The following is a 13,878-nucleotide window of genomic DNA, read 5'->3' as shown; positions in this document are numbered from 1 at the left end:
AACCATACAGACACCCTTTTCAATATTGTAGTTTCTAAGGGGAAAACTTTAGAAATGGCAAAGCTGGCTTCAACGTAAAGCAGAACGGTCATTCAAAGGTGACAGCTACATTAGCTCTTCTGTGTTCCTGCACAGCACAGCTAAAATCGAAACCTTCTTATGAAATCTAATTGTTAATTTAACATACAGCACAGGATCTGGATCAGAAAGTACATATTCACATGTGGGATCAGAACCTTGGCCGGTGTAAGTCAGTACAATTCCTTTTACGTCAGTGCTGTAATACTAGCTGATGATCTGCCCCCCCGTGTGCAATCACATTTTTCCATAAATATTAACAGAGAAAATAGTATTGAGTTAACAGATTATATATAGCTATAAAATGTGATACCTGTGGAGATTCTTTCCCCTTTATTAGATGCATGATATGTATGCATATTGTTCTGGAATTGCCACATTTATCCAAGAGGGAGAGGATGCATGCAATTAAAGCAGCAAACTTAAGTATTAATAAACTTAAACTAATTCATCTGATCCCAATCTATGGCCTGGACAGTGTGCACACATATGCATGTGTACATAGTTTATTTTTTAGCATTTCTCATGCCACATACTTCGATTACAATTATTCCAATGCTTTCAGGACAAACCATTTGATTTAATATCCATTTGAACAAAATTGTTGAAAATTCTAAATATTCAAATGCTAGGAGTACCAAAGCCTCCTCTCTACTTCTTCCTGACAAGAACCCAATTCCCTATTTAACCTAACGTATTAACAAAATTATGCATTTTTTCCTATGGCTATGAACTCCAGAAATGTTTTTCCATCCTTGATAGTTGCCTGCCCATTAAAATGCCAGTCGCTTTTATAAGTTTATGTATGATAACAGATCACCTTTATTAAAGTAATTCTCTTTCCCATTGCTCCTATTTTAAGGCCCTTTTAGTAAATGCCTTTTTAAAGTGTACGCACTATTTATTTTACACAGTACATTATATTCACATATCAAAGCTATTTGACAAGACATTAAATCAAGGTATTTTGTTCATCTTTCTATACTGTCTAGGTAAAGAGGATGATCTGAGCATTTCTGAAATGAGTACGTAAGAGCCCTAAGATTTTGAACAGTGCTAGAAATCACTTGCCAGAAATAAACTAAAAATGGAAGTGGAATCCTCTGTCTATCATGAGACGTTAAGGGCGTAGATATAAAATTAACACTGCTGCTGAAAAACATGTCCTCTCAAAACAGATTCTTTCCAATCTTTAAAGCTCCACGCATAAGGTATTCATGATGCCCTGGTCAAACACTTTTATGTTATATAATCTATTTAAACCTTTCTATTCCAGACTTCTTTTACTAGGAAGATAATAGCTTTTTTTTCTGGACATAAATTAAGAGAGTTACTGGGAAGCCTCTCCTGAACTGGGGAGCCAGAAAAAGAAACATGAACCAAAGCATTTAAAATGTGAATATTCTGTATTTTAGGGACACCATCCTCTGATAAATAGAGACCCCCAAAACCTAACCCAATACTTCAGTACTGGAGTATCTCTATTCAAAAATTTAAATTAAGGGGGGGAAATTGCATTTTTAAAAACCTAGCTCAATTTCCTGACTGAGATTGTCAGAGAAACTCATTTGCACCCCTATGAGAGAGAAACAGCAGAGCAGTACCCCCTGAACAATTTCTGTATACACACATATATACATGGAATGAGGATCTTGTGTTCAAAACTCCTAAAAAACTAAAATTTTCAATGTTTCATCTCTTTCTTTTACTGATTAGAATTTTTACTGTATATTTGCCATTAAGAACCCTTGCCTATATTACTTCAAATTTGCAACAGGTCAGATCTAACTTCTGAACACAAATTGTGATCCTTCATGATTTTAGCAGGGACGATAGATAGATAGATTAGATAGATAGAGTTCTGTTTGTGTCTGCCCTGGAAGGTCATTTGAGGGGATAGGCTTTGTGAAAGACTGTTTCCACTCTCCACCCCTTACCACTCCAACAACTGAGGCAAGGGTTCTATGCACCTTTTTGAAGATGATTTTGGTAAAAACTGAGTTATTCTCCAGAGTTTGCTGAGAAAATTGTCTTACCTTCTAGTTAATATCCTCTCTTAACCAAGAGGGATAGCTCCGATTGTAATGGTAATGATTTTGATTATTTAAGACAGATCTAGCACTACATTCATTAATTTGTTTTAATATGCAACAAGATTTACAAGTCTACAGCAAACAAACCTGTTAAGCTAATTTAAGGTACCTGTACTCAAATGACAGAAGCCAGCTGGATCATACAATCTTTCACTGTACCTGATCTGCTAGCTTCAGAATTACATTTACTGCTCTAACACAGAATTCCTTCCGAGTGCACAACACATGTATTAGACCCATACTCATTTTAAAACCCAAACCATGAGGAAAACATTTATAAATGACAAACCTGTCCATAACTAGCTTGAAACAGAAACTTCACACTCAGAAATTCTTTGCGATCTTAAATCTGAACAATGTAGTCTACTTTGAAGGAGCCTAACAAGTATAAATGAAGTTACTTAGCCCCCTTGTGGCTCTACCCAGTATTATTTTTTAAAAAGTCATTAACGTTTGTTGGTGCAATCCTCTAGGATATATAAGGAGCATACAGAGCATCAATCTACTGTACTTATGCAACAGTAAATTCTATAAAATCAAAGATCTCTCCTACATTAAAAATACCATTAAACACTCCAAATGGAGAACAAGTTGGGGAGGCAAGGAGATGGAGCCATTGTGACAACATGGAGTCCAGTGGCGCCTTAAAGACTAACAGATTTATGTGGGCATAAGCTTTTGTGGGTAAAAAACCCACTTTAAGAAGTGTTTTTTTTACCCACAAAAGCTTATGCCTGAATAAATCTGTTAGTCTTTAAGGTGCCACCGGACTCCTTGTTGTTTTTGTGGATACAGACTAACACGGCTACCCCTCTGATACTTGGAGCCATTGTGCTAAAGCAAAACATTTAATTTTTTTTGTTAATTGAGTACTGCCACATATATTGCATTGATACACAGGACTTATATGATTACAACCTTATCATGAGTTGTGATGCTTTCCTAAGAAATTCTACTTCTCTATAAACACACCATTACTCACCCATCTATACGTCTGACATTACAGCTGCTAGAGAAGTTACTTTAGAGGAGGCAATTTCAGAGGGTCAGAACAGAAAAGTGTTTCAAAGAAGACTAAATCTTTGAAGCCCAGGGAAAGGCCCTTGGGAAGAATACATGAACCTGAAATGCAGAAACAGAACCACTTTTTAGTAACCTGGAAATTAAGGAGGGGAGGCAGAATCTACAGTTATTCTAGTAATCAGGCATATGAAAACCCTTGGAGATGAACATTCAGGTCTTCTTAGGCCTGGTCTACACTGGGGAGGGCATGGGGGGAGGGGAAAATCGATCTAAGATATGCAACTTCAGCTACGAGAATAGCGTAGCTGAAGTCGATGTATCTTAGATCGACTTAGAATCACTTACTTGGCATCCTCGTGGCGCGGGATCGACGACCGCGGCTCCCCCGTCGACTCCGCTTCTGCCTCCGCCCTGGTGGAGTTCCAGAGTCGTCGGGGAGCGCGTTCAGGGATCGATTTATCACGTCTAGACGAGACGCGATACATCAATCCCTGATAGATCGATCACTACCCGCCGATCCGGCGGGTAGTGTAGACATACCCTTAGGAAGATTAGCTGTAGACCATTCTAGAATCCAAGTTGAAGAAACTTTAATAAGTCAGAGATTGTTTTTGTTCCTTGATCAGTTATTATGATGCTTGGTAAGGAAAAAACAACAGACTAATGAGGATACTTTTACTCAAATTGAGAGTCCAGTCTTTTAAGAGCCTTGTATCACAAAACAGGCTAAGAGAATTACTACTCCTGGGTTTAAATGCTGTATTGACCCCAGATGTAGCATTTCTACAAGACAGAGAGAGGAGCATGTGCGCCAACTCCATGTCTCAGCTGGTTTCTAAATAATGTATTCATTATTTTAGTGCTATCAATATGAACGCAATCTGATGTCTTATTTATTTCGGCACTTTCCAGAATAGGGAAATTGGGGGGAAATTGGGGGATGGGAAGAGAGGCATGATTTAACTAGAAATTTTGCTTTATGAAAAAGCCATTTTGGAGACAGAGCACTCATTTCAGTGTATCTGCTGGGGGGGAAAAATTCCTTTCTATTTTTCTCTGCTGACAAATATGTTGTTCATTGGTCTTCCCTACTCAAAGGCTGTCTGGTCGAAAGCTGATCAATTTAGGCACAATTTCCCCACCCAGATGTGGCCCTCGGGCCAAAAAGTTTACCCATCTCTGTACTAGAGCAAGGACAACATTAGTTTTGCTAGGACAGATGGCCTGACATCTAGATTCCCTGCTGCAATTCTGAGGGTTGATCATAAAAGTCACTGGAGTTCTGTATGAGTTTGGCATAACCTAAGACGGGGCATGCAAACTTTTTGGCCTGAGGGCCGCATCGGGTTTCGGAAATTGTATGGAAGGCCAGTTTGGGGAAGCACAGCCTCCCTTAACAGGCAGGCATGGCCCAGACCCCGCCCGCTATCACCACCCCACTTCTCACACACCCTGATGCCCTCCCCGCCCCTCCCCCCCAGGACCCCTGACCCAACCAACCCCCCCTGCCCTCTGACCACCCCTGGAACCCTTGCCCCTGACTGCTCCCCGCTGCCCCATCCAAACCCCCCTCCTTCCTAACTGCCCCCTGGGACTCCTGCACCCATTGAACTCCCCCGTTCCCCGCCCTCTGACCACCCCACCCTCTAACCACCACCCCGAACTCCTCTGTCCTCTATTCAACCCCAACTGCTCCCTGCCCCCTTACTGCGCTGCTTGGAGCAGTGGTGGCTGGCAGCACTACAGCCACGCCACCCGGCTGGAGCCTGTCATGCCACCACACAGCACAGAGCACCGGGTCAGGCCGCAGCTCTGCAGCTGCGCTGTCCAGCCGCCCAAAGCATTGTGCCGGTGGTGCGGCGTGCTGAGGCTGCGGGGGAGGGGGAACAGCAGGGAAGGGGCCAGGAGCTCAGGAGCCAGGCAGGAGGGTCCCCTGGGCCATAGCTTGCCCACTTCTGACCTAAGACATTAAACTGCATATGACACCATGGTCTCCATCAGATATACGCAGTTTATGGCCATTACTTTCGTAAAGGCCTGCATAGGGGTCTGTCTGATTACCTATTCTAATAGTAAGAAAACGTCCTCTGGGCGAAGTATTTTTTCCCCCGCTCCTGGGTTCATCAGTGACTTGAAAGAACTGTTTCTCACTTAGGACCTGATTCAAAGCCTAGTGAAGTCACTCAGGTCTTCCCATTGACTCCAGTAACACATGGGAATTCACTTGGGGCCTAATCCAAAGAGACAGAATAAGGTTAAGACCATGAATAGCATTTGCCAAGTTGGCCTCTGTACATTTACTGGGATCACAGCAAGTTATCAGAGATAACAGGCAGTGTACGTCAACCTAATGATGTCAGTGTACACACTACAGCCTTGCTCCCGCTGATGTAAGTACCCTACTATACCAACATAACTCCACCTCCACAAGAGGCTTCGGGCTTATGTTGGTGTAGTAGGGCAATGCAGTGTCCATGTAGATGCTCCATGCTGGAGCTGTGAAATTGAAAAGAAAGCCAGGCAATCACCCTGGGACGGGACAGGAGCCTGAGTACAGTCGTCTGGACTCCAGGTAGGGAGTGGGAGGAGGGGGAGCCAGGCTCCACTGAGAACTACGCCGATGTAAGTGCCCAGGCACAATTGCCCCACACTGCCCCCAAAATATTCCTGCTTCAGGCCTCCAATGGGATTGCACCTGCGCTGATGGGGACTGGAAGTCCACTGAAGCCCTGCACATTTTTGAAATTCCTTTTCCTGATTGCCTGGCTTAGTGAGGACACCTAGCATCTCTCCATTGTTGAATGCAACTCCTCAGGTGACCATGCTGGTTATGCACTTCAGATGTGTGCCTGCCTAAAGTAGACAAACGATATTGGATCTCATGGGCCTTGGGGAAAAGAGGCTGTGCAGGCACAGGTCCAAACCATCCAAAGAAACGTTGACATCTAGAAGAAGATTGCTCAGGTAATGCAGGAGGAGGAGTACAACATAGACTAGCTGCAGTGCCACATGAAAGCCAAGGAGCTGAGGCAGGCATGCCAGAAGGCCAGGAAGGCCAACAATCGACCCGGTGCTAAGACACAGATCTGTCACTTTTACAAAGAGCTGCATGCCATATGTGGTGGAGACACCACCTGCACAGCACAGTGGATACCTCAGAGGAGACTGAGTCATTGGCCCCTGCTCTCAACAGTGAGGAGGTGGTGGATGAAGAAGGAGGAGGATGTGGGACAGGCGACTGGGGGGAAATCCAGCTACACAGTGAACCAGGACCTATTTTTGACTCCAACGCAGTCCAGCTAGTCGAGCATGGGTGAGCCCGATGCAGGGGAAGAAACCTCGGGTAAGCGTACAGATAAACTTTCAATTACAGGAATGGCATCCCCAACGCCACAGAACACATCCTTTGACTTTTCCTTAATTTACCCATGCTAGAAAAGGTAGTGGTACAACCAAGAGAGGTAGAGTTATCTGCTTTTCATTCCCCTCTAGAGTTAGGGGGCAAGAAGGGTGCAGGGTGGGAAGAACAGCATGAGTGGTAGTTTATGTATACAGAGATGCTCTTTGAATGCTCCTAAGAGACCTTGATGAAACTGTCATGGAAGTACTCTGCCATCCTCTGCCAAAGATTTCTATGGAGGGCTGCCTTATTTCTTCCTCCATGGTAGGACACTTTCTCACATCACTCAACGATAACTTTAGCAAGTACAATTGCAATACACAGTCTCTGCAGCACATGGGCCCGGGTAACATCAGGACGCCAGCAGCAGATGTGCTCTCTCTGCCATTGTTAACCTGAGGAGTGAGATATCAGCTAAAATCACCACTGCCTGTGGAAAATAATGCCAGTATTCAGTGCCAGTGTCCTCTCCTACTAGAATCAATTGCAACCAAGAAATTCCCTCTTCCTTTCCCCAAGCCCCAGAGGGCCATATTCACCATGGGATTGCCTGTGCACAGCACCAGCCAAGCAGATGTGAGATGAATGAGAGGGTAGTGTTTAAAATTTTGTAGTAGCAAGCGGAGTGAGCTCAGCACTATGCTTTCTGTAGTAATTATGCTGACAATGGTACCTCTATGTTTTCTCTGGAGGCATTGCCATTGCAGCCTTCAGGGTTTCCCTCTCCACACCCACAGAATGCCTGAGCCAGATAAGAAGGAGAAAGAAGAGGACTTGGGAGGATATGTTCAATGAGATCCTGCAAGCTAGTGCTACATGGGACCATGAGCATGGGGCCTGGAGGATGGACATTGCAGACAGACTGGAGGAGAGAGTGAAGAATATAAAGGTCCAAGACTCCCAGCAGGAAAAGAAGAGGGAAATGCACCAGGACATAATGATGTTACTTAGGCAGCAAAACACACATACTGCAGACTCTGGCAGACCTGCAAATCCAATAATCCCAGGCTCACCTCCCTCTGCAGCCCCCTGAGAACTCCGTATCAGGACCTCCCTACACACACACCCTCCACCACCACCACCACTCCATATGGTATCAGGGGTCACTGCACTAGTCCTACCACTCCACCCTGGAGGACATTAAAAACAATCAAAACTTCACAAACATTGACCTGTGAAAGGCACAGCTGGTGTAAATGTAGCTGAAATGGACCTGAATGTTCTTTCTCCCTTCATAAGCTCTTTTCTATTAATTTGTTAAGTATTAAATGTATTTGTTTTTAAATTGCACTTTTTTGCACTTTTTTTTTTTTTTACAGAATAAATTTCCATTATTTGGAACATAATTCATTTTTATTAGTTCACAACATATGCAGCCGAGTGCTCAGCAGTTCTGAAAGCAACCAATTACCTGTTACTGCACAGTGTCACACCCACAGGATCATTCACAAACAAAATTAATAGCTGCACTGAAAATGTTATATTCCTGCATATACAGTAATCACCACACAATTCCCACCAGGCCACAAAAGAGCAGGGCCAGGTAGAGCACTCTAGTCAGGCTCACAGTTAAAATGATCTTTCAAAGCCTCCAAGCCATACAGTTCCACAATGAGCTCTTTTAATAGCCCTTGTATCGGACTACTCAAATTCAACAGACAGCCACTCCACCTCTGCCCTCTATCCCAACAGAGACTTTTCCCCCTTTGCTTCACAGGTATTATGCAGGACACAGCAGGGAGCTGTAACCATTGGGTTATTTTTCTCACTAAGGTCCAATTTTGTGAGTAAACTATGCCAACATCCCTTCAAATGACCAAAAGCACATTCAACTGTCATTCTGCACCTGCTGAGCCAGTAGTTGATGTCATGGGTACACAGACTCAGTGCTCCAGAACAGCTCTGAATTAGTCCAACCAATTCAGTGTGGCACTCCCTTAAGGCGCAACCTCAATAGGGAAAACCTCCTCAGCTTTAGCACCACCAGGGACTGACCTCAGAGCTTTCAGCATCCCCGTTCCATGCCATGACCTCCTCACAGTAGATTCACCTGAATGGGACACCTGGGGAAGCCTTATACACCCAAAGGGGCCATGCACCCCCAACTTACGCCATCAGCAGTGACTCTCAGACAGAATTGTTAAAGAGAAGGGTTTATTAGTTGTCTGGAACACAGTGTAAGAAAGTTCTTTGTTAGTACAGAAAGCAGGGAGTCCCAGCAAAGTCCATCTTGGTTGGGCCACAAGCCTGGGTTGCCTCCCCAAAAGCCACAAACGGGAGACTGTCCTGTTTCCAGGAGCCCATACTCAGTCACACCCATTTGCCCCTCCTCTGTCCTTTGTAACACCGTGTCACCACGTAGTTAATCGTGCAACACATGGGGAAACTGAGGCACACAAGGTTTTGAATGAATACTAAGAAAATGCCACACTTCGTCACAACTGAATCATTCCTTGGTGCTGTCAAGGTAGCTGGTGTACGGCTTCATGAGCAAGGAGTAGACTGGATCACCCAAAATTACTATTAATCCACCAATTGAGAAAGAAAGTCCCTGTTTGCAGCTTTCTGAAGAGTCCTGTATTCTTAAAGATGCAAGCATCATGCACTCCCATCCTGACCAGCCCAAAGGTCAGTGAAGCATCCCTGGTGATCTACCAATGCTTGCATAACCATAGAAAAACAGCCCTTTCTGTTGACGTACTCAATGGCAAGGTGGTCCAGTGCCAAAATAGGGATATGCGTGCCATCTAGCACTCCATCGCAGCTCAGGAACCCCACTGCTGCAAATCCATCCACTATGTCTAGTACATTGCTGAGAGGCACAGTCCTGCGTAACAGGAGGCGATTAATGACCCTGTACACTTGCATCACAAGGGTCCCCCTGGTGAATTTCTGGACTACAAATTGAGTCCCAAATGACTGGTAGCAATCTGGCATTGCAAGTTTCCACAATACAATTACCATTCACTTCTCCACTGTCAGCGCAGCTCTCTTTTTGGCGTCCACGCACCGGAGGACATTTGAATGTCCCTGCACTGCAGGTGAGCTTACTACACAGATCCTGGAATGTGGCTTTGCATATCTGAAAGTTCTGCAGCCACTACTTCTCACCCCAAACCTGCATTACAATGCGATCCCACCAGTCAGTGCTTGTTTCTCAGGCTCAGAAGTGGCACACCACCATATGCAGCTGTTCCATGAACACCACCACCAACCTTGAATTGATTCTTGCTATGTCCCACAGCAATTCATCCTCCAAGGAACAATCAAGTTCCCCGCTCATTTGGTTCTTTTTGAAGCTCTCCAAATATTACAAGATTATGCACTCTGTGCTTGAAATGCTCATAATAGTGCAGAGCTTTGCAGGCTCTATGTCATCAGACAGCGAGGAGGTGACGCAGTTTGTGGGATTTTGAAAAAAAAGCATGAAAATTATGGGATACAGAGAACACCATGGGATGGAGACAGTTGCAAATAAGAAGTTGACCCCATGTTCCCAGACACCCCTGCCTGACTTGTTTTGGCCCCCTCACACAGTGCCAGAACTTCTCAAAAGACAGTGTGCTGGATGGTGGTGAGTTGCACAGTGGGATACCTACCTCTGGTGCATCACACACTGCACCGATACAAGCATTACTGTGAGTACACACACCGCTGCCACAAGGAGTCAGGTATGTACACACACAAGCCATGTCTTAGCGGTAGCACCTATATGCTGATGTACCTTGAATCAACATAAGTTTGTAGTGTAGACATGGCCTAAGAGTGAGTGAAGTTCTTCATTCCTTTCTTCAGGGGTATTGTGTAACATTCATACCATTTTATAAGATATCGTTTGGCTGACATGCTACACTAAAATGTGTTTCTTAAATTCAATGCTCCCTCACAATCTGACATTTTGCACTATACAGATTGTACTACTTCAATAGAAAAAAAAAGTTTTATCTTCATCATCTCAATTATTGCATTAACTAAGATAGTAAATTCCAGATGTTTTTAATGGCTATTGGGTCCCTGTATAGGCAAAAGTGAAACCTAGTCTTCATTCTCATATTTAATTCTCAAATTCATCTACATAACACTTATACAGGTGAGTCTCATTTTACGCCGGGGTTAGGTTCCACTGTCAGCACATAAAGCGAAAATCGCATAGAGTCAAAATTACATTGAGTGTAATGGCGGGCGGAATCGCCTGCACTACAGTATTTACATTGTTATTTCTCTTTTTTTTTTTTTTGCCAACCGTGCAAAGCTGAATTTGTGCATGTTAAATGCGCATAAGATGACAATCGCCTGTAATACAGGCTGGCAACATGCCTACAGCACTTAGTTTTCCTAAGTCTTGAAAATAGTATGTACACTAAGAAGTCTATTTTTCCTCTGATACATGCATAACTTATCAGTGGCAATGACACACATTATTAACAGGATACTAGGCCCTAAGAGATACATGAAAAGTTAAAACTTTATCTAACTACATAGTCTTTTAAAGTGAATACAACCTTAAACATAAACATTGAAATCAGCAGTTAATACTGTTACCAGTTTTTAAAAATGTAGTCTCTTATCTTTAATGAACTGTGATTATATGGGAGCTCAGAGACTTACTACTGGTCTACTGCCATGACAACCAGTAGCTGTAATTAAAAAGACACTGTCATATTTAGCCCCTAAATCTGAATATTATAAAAACATGCTTTTGCAAAAGCAAAAAACCAGTACAAATATTTCCTCAAGTTTTAAATCCAGCAAAAACAGTTGATTTAAAAATTAAACAGTAATAAGACTGTAAATGCAAAATGAAACAACTGATTTCCATCTTTTTCTACACTTTTAATAATCCAAGCATTACTAGCAACATAGGCAAAGAGATCTGTTTACAACAGAAGCCCTTGATCCTGCAAACATGTACTCACTCACTTAAATTTACTTGCATGAGTAGTCCCATCAACTTCAAAGAGACTACTCAAACAAGTGAAGTAAAGCCTGTAAGGCTCAGTCTATGCTAGGAACTTAGTATACCAACCTAACCCTCAGTGTAGACAGTGCTATGCTGACTGGAGCACTTCTCCCATGGACAAAGCTACCACTTCTTGGGGAGGTGGAGTACCTAGACCAGGGGTCGGCAACCTCTGGCACGCGGCTCCCAGGCCAGGCCAGTTTGTTTACCTGCCACATCAGCAGGTTCGGCTGATCGCAGCTCCCACTGGCCGCGGTTCGCCGTCCCAAGCCATTGGGGTGGCGGGAAGCCGCGGCCAGCACATCCCTCGCCCGCGCCACTTCCCGTCCCCCCCATTGGCCTGGGATGGCGAACCGTGGCCAGTGGGAGCCGCGATTGGCTGAACCTGCTGATGTGGCAGGTAAACAAACTGGCCCGGCCCACCAGGGTGCTTACCCTGACGAGCCGCGTGCCAGAGGTTGCCGACACTGACCTAGACCAACAGCAGGAGCCCTCCCATCTGTGCAGGTCGTGCCTTCACTGAAGTGCTACAGCAGCTGCCCCTGCAGCATTTTAAGTGTAAACAAGCCCTGAGTATTTGCAGGGTCTGAGCTTAGTATATTAAGATGCAGGGGCGGCTCTAGACATTTTGCCGCCCCAAGCAGGGCGGCATGCCATGGGAGGCGCTCTGCCGGTCGCACGGCTCCGGTGGACCTCCCACAGGCGTGCCTGCGGAGGGTCCGCTGGTCCCGCGGCCGGAGCCACGGGACCAGCGGACCCTCCGCAGGCACGCTTGCGGGAGGTGGCCGGCATGCCGCCCTCCCGGCGACCGGCAGAGCGCCCCCCGCGGCATGTCGCCCCAAGCACGCGCTTGGCGTGCTGGGGCCTGGAGCCGCCCCTGTTAAGATGTCAATGTCTACTTGTAAAGAAATAATCATTTTTTTAAAAGAAATAATTACAACTAAATCCTCAGGTTAGGGACCCTCATCTCAAACCTGAAGACATCTAAGCACATACTATCTTCACTCATAGGAGTAGCTATAAAAAAAAATCAAAATCATTATCTTCGTAAATTTCAGTATTATTCCTCTTAAGGTCACATAGGTTATATTTTAACCTATCATTGGTCACAACCAACAACTGCCATTTGTGTAATACAAGTGAGTTGCAACAAAGGAACATCGCATCTCCTTGGGGAAGTCCGTGGAAGGGTCACCCCCAGGGGGCCACCTGCCTTTGCTCTCAAACAGCGCTTGGCGAGGGACCGGGGGGCCAGGAGTCAGGCAAGTGCTGCAAATGCTCCATCTACTGGGCACCAAGGGCTCCCGACCGACCAGCGGCCTGCGGCCGTCACGGGCCCTCACCAGCTGACCGGTTCCTCACCAACTGTCTTCCCAACGGCCGCCCAACCGTCCCATGCCCGACCGCGCCACGGCCCGCCAGCGAGGCGCCGCGAGAGCGGCAGGCTCAGGCCGCCCCACGCTGAGCTGCAGGCGCCCCGGTGCCCAAGCACAAGCGGTCTGGCAGGCAGGGGCCGAGGGGCACCCCCGGGGCTCCCCGGGACGGGGCGCGGCAGCCGCGGCGAGCGCTCCCTCCGACAGCCCGGCTAGCGGGGACCCCGTGCGGCGCCTAGCGCCCGGCTCCGAGCCCCGACGGCAGGGAAGGGAAAGGCCACAAAGTGACCGGGCGGCGGGGGGCGCCATGGCACGAGCGGCGGCCGGACTCGCTGCAGCTCCCCGCGGCCGGCCCCAGCCCGCGCTCACCCGGCACAGGCTGTCCTGGAAGAGGCGCGGGTCCAGGTTGCAGGCGATGGTGGCGGTGGGCAGGTCCCGCAGCGCCACCGCCTCCATCTCGCAGTCGATAAAGCTCCAGTCGGACTCGGCCTCCGGCGGCGCCTCCTCCTCCCCGGGCTGCGGCTCCCGCTCGCTGCCTGACGGGCCGCTCCCCCCCGCCGCGCCGGGCAAGCGGCTGCAGCCAGCGCCCCCGCTCTCCATGGGGCGGTCGCGGAGCCCCGGTCCCGGCCCAGCCGGGCTGCGCGGTGGCGCTGCTGGCTCCTCCTCGGGCGGCCCCGCCTCCGCCCGCGGCCCCGGCGTTAACCCCTTCCCCGCCGCGCAGGCACCGCGGCCCGGGGCAGCCGGAGCCAATGAGGCGCCGCGCTGCCTCCACCTCAACAGGTGACCGACCCGCCGGCGTCAGCCCCGGCCGCCATCTTGGGTGAGGGCAGCGGCCCCGCTTCTCGCCCGCCCAGCAACGGGCACCCGGCGTCTCCTGCACACGGAAGCGCCCCGGGGCAGCGGGATCCCTGCATGGGCCAGCAGCCCCCGGCTCAGGCGCGGGCAAACTTT

The 13,878-nt window shown here is 47.1% G+C and overlaps 1 protein-coding gene across 2 annotated transcripts in view; it reads right to left on the bottom strand.

The window, feature by feature from the left end:
- The window catches only part of RCAN1 (regulator of calcineurin 1), an 85,346-nt gene that overhangs the window by 58,007 nt on the left and 13,461 nt on the right, over positions 1-13,878 (bottom strand). Inside the window, exon 1 of one of the 2 annotated variants that reach the window (XM_039540790.1) lies at positions 13,297-13,605. The exons of the other annotated variant lie outside the window; for it this stretch is intronic. Within the exon in view, the coding sequence (XP_039396724.1) occupies positions 13,297-13,527 (231 nt within the window). The 5' untranslated portion in view covers positions 13,528-13,605. Of the gene's footprint in view, positions 1-13,296; positions 13,606-13,878 lie in introns of those variants that run through there. 2 annotated transcript variants of the gene reach the window in all.

Source organism: Mauremys reevesii, linkage group 1 (genome assembly GCF_016161935.1).
Source record: "Mauremys reevesii isolate NIE-2019 linkage group 1, ASM1616193v1, whole genome shotgun sequence".
Lineage (NCBI taxonomy): Eukaryota > Metazoa > Chordata > Testudines > Geoemydidae > Mauremys > Mauremys reevesii.
The sequence above is the reverse complement of the archived record's forward strand: the minus strand, read 5'-3'. Positions and strand labels throughout refer to the sequence as shown.